General features: G+C 45.0%; 1 protein-coding gene across 4 annotated transcripts in view; it reads right to left on the reverse strand.

Moving 5' to 3' along the window:
- SH3GL3 (SH3 domain containing GRB2 like 3, endophilin A3) overlaps positions 1 to 4,475 on the reverse strand; it is a 168,596-nt gene that overhangs the window by 48,237 nt on the left and 115,884 nt on the right. For 3 of the 4 annotated variants that reach the window (XM_004708083.2, XM_045286411.1, XM_045286410.1), the window contains one exon: positions 2,611 to 2,754. In XM_004708083.2, the coding sequence (XP_004708140.2) occupies positions 2,611 to 2,754 (144 nt within the window). The remainder of the gene's footprint in view (positions 1 to 2,610; positions 2,755 to 4,475) is intronic. The other variant, XM_045286412.1, reaches the window with a different exon arrangement.

The raw sequence follows: 4,475 nt of genomic DNA on the forward strand, positions 1-4,475 counted from the left end.
CCAGCTTCATCCTCCACACAGCAAACACGTTGTCCATTCCTGCCCTCCTGACAGCAGCTCCGCTCCTTACATCTCAGAGCTCCTGTGAAGGTACCAAACTGTCCGGCCAGCCAAGCCCCTTGCCCAGGCACTGTGGTCAGGGGAATGGCAGCATTGTCCTTGGATTCCCAGGTCTTCCTGCAGGCTCGCTTGGTTCCCTTCTAAGTGATTTGCCTTCAGGATAGGAAATAAGCTATCACCCATGGAATAAAATAAAACCTGCATGATATTCATATAAAGGACAGTGTTATCCTCTATTTTAATGTTTCAATATTTGCTATTAAATTTTTTTTTGGAAAGCTTCCCTCCATGGTCAATTTTCTAGATTAATTATGGGGGCCCAATAGTTTAACTTTTAATTTATATACCCTGTTTGTTACCACCCGTAAGCAGCAGCGTGCCCAATTCTCCTGGAAGATTTAATGCATTGAAGTCAGTTCTCCTGTAATTGAATTTATCAATTTAAAACCACAGCCATCAAAACTTAGTGTTTTGGTTTATACTTGTTTTTGTCCTATTTTAACAGGGGGAAATTTAAAATGGACCGGGCATTGTTTCATCCTCTTGTCCACAGGGTTACTGGGGGGTCTGGACTGACTCCCTGACTTCTAACAACAAGTTTCATCTGGGAAATGGACGGGGATTTTTAAGAAAGTTTGGCAATAAAATAATGAGGGTAAATTTTAGCAAAATACATTCTAATCTATTTTAAAGCTACAATGCTTAAAACAATATTAACTGAAGGAAAAACAGATACACATAGCAAAAAAAACAGCAGAGAAAGACCAAAAACAAAAGAAAAAGATAAAATCTTTGGTCTGTAACAAATGGGCGATCTCAAATCAGGGCGGAAAGACTGGGCTTTATAATAATGTGCTGGAACAACCGGCTAATTATTTGTTACACAGTACACATTCTCTAACCCTATTGCACAGAATGTATCCGAAAAATTCAAGAGCTTGAAACTAAAAGGAGAAGAAAAGGAATCATAAGGTATCCTCCCCAGAAATGTAAAAATCACCGTTTATATAAATGGTGTAAGGCAAGGCTGCAAGGTGGGGTGGAAAAAGTCTTTCTCAGCATGATGTCAAAGCCGGAGGCCAGAAAGGAGAATAAAGCACTCCATTATATAAAAAGGAAAATCTTTCTCCATTAAAATGCCACCTATGACGTCAGCCTATCTGCGACAAAGCCCCCTGCACTTGTAAAGTGGGCGTAACACAAATATCCTCACCATTTGAAGAGTGCATAAATCAGCGAGGGCAAAGGAACACCCTAATGGGAGAACAGGCAAATACACAAGAGTAGAATTCACAAAAATGACACCATGAGAGAAGTCCACCCTCGTGCATAATTAAATAAGTAGATAAAAAGAAATCGAAGTAGCATCGAGATATTATTTTCATATATTGCCTAGCAATATAAACGTAAACTTAGAAGATAATTCCCAAGATTAGAATTTTGTTGGGAAATATACTCTGATACTCTCACTCCTGACAAGATTGTTGAGTTGGTAATCACCCCTTTCTAAAAAGTCTTGGAGCCCTGGTGGCAGAGAGTGCTACATGTTGGGCTGCTAATGCCAAGGTCAAGAGTTTGAAACCACCAGCAGCTCCTCGGGAGAAAGATGAGGCTGGAGACCCTAAAACGAGCTGCTATGTGTTGGAATCAACTTGATGGCTGTGGGTTTCTAGAGGGTCATTTAGGAAGATGCTTCAAAAACCTGACCTAGCAATTTCACTTCCAACAATTGCATCTAAGTCATCCTCCAAAGACTTCCTTATGAAGAGGGTCCCTAGAAATATTATGTAATATGTTTTTCTAATTTTATGTGAAGAAAAATATCTAAGTTTTCCAAAACTGGGATTGGTTGAACAAACATGAAATAATATGCAGCCTTGAAAAACAATATTTTAGAATTACTTTATAACACAGGTAATGGACATCCTGAGTGAAAGAAAATAGCTTTCAGAAGACCGTGTTGTTGTGATTGTTTGTTAGTTGAGTGTTTTCAACTCATGATGGCCCCGTGAATAGAACTTCTGCGAATGGCTTTCAAATCTGTGGAAGGAGCCTTGTCTTCTAGGACACCTCTCAAACCAGACGCACTGCCACCAAGTCAATTCCAACTCGAAGCGACAAGGTAGGACCGCCCCCTGAGGATTCTAAAGACTAACTCTTTACGGGAGTAGAACGTTTCAGCTTTCTCCCAAGGATCAGCTGGTGGTTTCAAACTGCTGACTTCGAGGTTAGACGCCAAATTGCCACCATGGCTCCATTTGGGTGGGTCCAAACCACCAACTCTGTGGCCAGTAATCAAGCGCTTAACCACCGGAGCCGCCTAAGGACACTGTTTGTGAGGATGGCCCAAGTTCGCTAGGGACAGTCTCCTGGGTTGTGGAACTCTGAGTCACGTTCACATACCCCTTTATTCTACTTGCCTGTAAAGGTTCTGTCATGAACATACATGCATTCCTGAGGGAATATTAAGTCATAGTGGTCATACTCATAGTGTGGTGCATGACGTGAAACCAGCAGGGGAGTATTCTCAGGGGACGTGTGAGTGCTCACCAAATTCCGACTGTTCCCCAAGCTCCTTCCCATATTTCAGCATGCAGTCGCCCAGCAAGCCTTCTGTCTGTGGGTAGCCGGTCGTTTTCACCTGCCCTCGGATCTTCGACACAGTGTTGAGCATCCCCAGCTTAGCTCTGTATGCTTAAAGACAACATCATTTGTCATCCCTTCAAGTTACAAGGAGGCGGGGCGGCACTGAACAAATGCAACTGCCAAAAGCCACGACACCCAAGACCAAATCGAAGGCACCAAAAGGCCATGTGCATCCGAATTCACTTAGTCTTGATTTTCAAGGTTGGTGCTAAGGGCACCGGTGCACAGCCATCATGGAAAACAGAAAATACAGTGGACACTGTCGACTCCAAAGCACACTAGCAGGTGCTGTTAGCAAGCATCACCCCAGAGCGAGACCCCGGGGAATGCTTATAAATACTAACGCCTTCATAAGCCAGACATAGACATGTGACTAGATGGTTTTCCCAGGGACCAATGATCATCTAAGCATAACATTGCTGGAGGATCCCTGGTACAGGAGCCTAGGTAGTGGTCATACATTGGGCTGCTGAACTCGGGGTCAGCAGTTCAAAACCACCAGCTGCTCCACGGGAGAAAGATGAGGCTTTCTACTCCTATTGAGAGTTACAGACTCGGAAGCCCTCAGGGGCAGTTCTACCCAATGCTACAGAGTCACTAGGAGTCGACGCCACGGCAGTGAGGTTTGTTTGAGTTTTGGCTGTTTCTTGAGGTTCCTGGTGGCCTCGTGGTTAAAGCACAGAGTTGCTACTGAAAAGTCAGTGGTTGAAGCCCACCCGCCACTACTGGGAGAAAGATGTGTCTGTCGGTCTGTTTCCATGAAGATCTCAGCCTTGGAATGCTGATGGGCTCCAATGTTCTACTCTGTCCTGGAGGGTCACTCGAAGTCGAAATTGGCCTGAAGGTCAGAGTTTGGCAGACCCTCAATTTGACGTTCATTGCAGCATTATTCACAATAGCAAAAGGTGGAAACAACCCAACTTTCCATAGGTAAATGGGTGTGGAAGCAAAATGCTGCCTACCTCTAAATTGGAGTAGCACTCACTCGGAAAGAGAGAGGAAGGCCTGCTGCATGCTGCCACACAGACCAACCTGGAGCATGTCACGCGGGGCGGAATGAGTCCGAAACAAAGGTCAAATATCGGATGACCCACTTTTGTGAAATGTCTCTAGTAGGCAAATCAGTGAAAACACAGACATGTTGGTGGCCACCAGCGGCTCCAGGGAGGGAGAGAGGGAGTCATGTGTAATGGAGAGAGGGAGTCATGTGTAATGGGAACAGAGTTTCTTTGGGGGGCAATGAAAAAGTTTTGGAAATTGCTAATGGCAATGATTGTAATGACTGTCCTTACAGGCTACAGTGTAATATGTTACAATGGACACCCAACTTCAACCATCACAGCCAGTGTTACTCGCATTTGGTATTTCTACGTGTGGCACAGCCTGGTGTTCGTGGTTCATGGAAAAGGTTCGTGGTTCATGGGCAAGATAGTCAGGGAGTAGAATTTTTTTTTTTTTAGTACTGTCAGAAATGTCGGAGACAGAGAGGGTTGATAGGTGAGGTGTGAGTATTTTAACCACAATAAAATAATAATGTTTGAAAGTCATGGTGACCAGTGTGCTTCTCATCATCAACTGGCCATTCACACGGATCCTTTCTGCCCCTTGTGACTGAGGGCTGCTGCTCCTGTGCAGGCAGCAGCTCCACGCGGAGGACCTGGGACTGCCCGTGGAGGTCACCAGCCTTGTTCCTGCCAGCCCCTCCAGGGCAGCTCGCTGGCCCCCAGTCCCCAGGGAGTGAGAGCCGCTGCTGGAGAGCTTCTCTTCTG

The sequence above is a fragment of the Echinops telfairi genome, unplaced genomic scaffold, assembly GCF_000313985.2.
Source record: "Echinops telfairi isolate 266 unplaced genomic scaffold, ASM31398v2 ScPeMD7_7;HRSCAF=31, whole genome shotgun sequence".
NCBI lineage: Eukaryota > Metazoa > Chordata > Mammalia > Afrosoricida > Tenrecidae > Echinops > Echinops telfairi.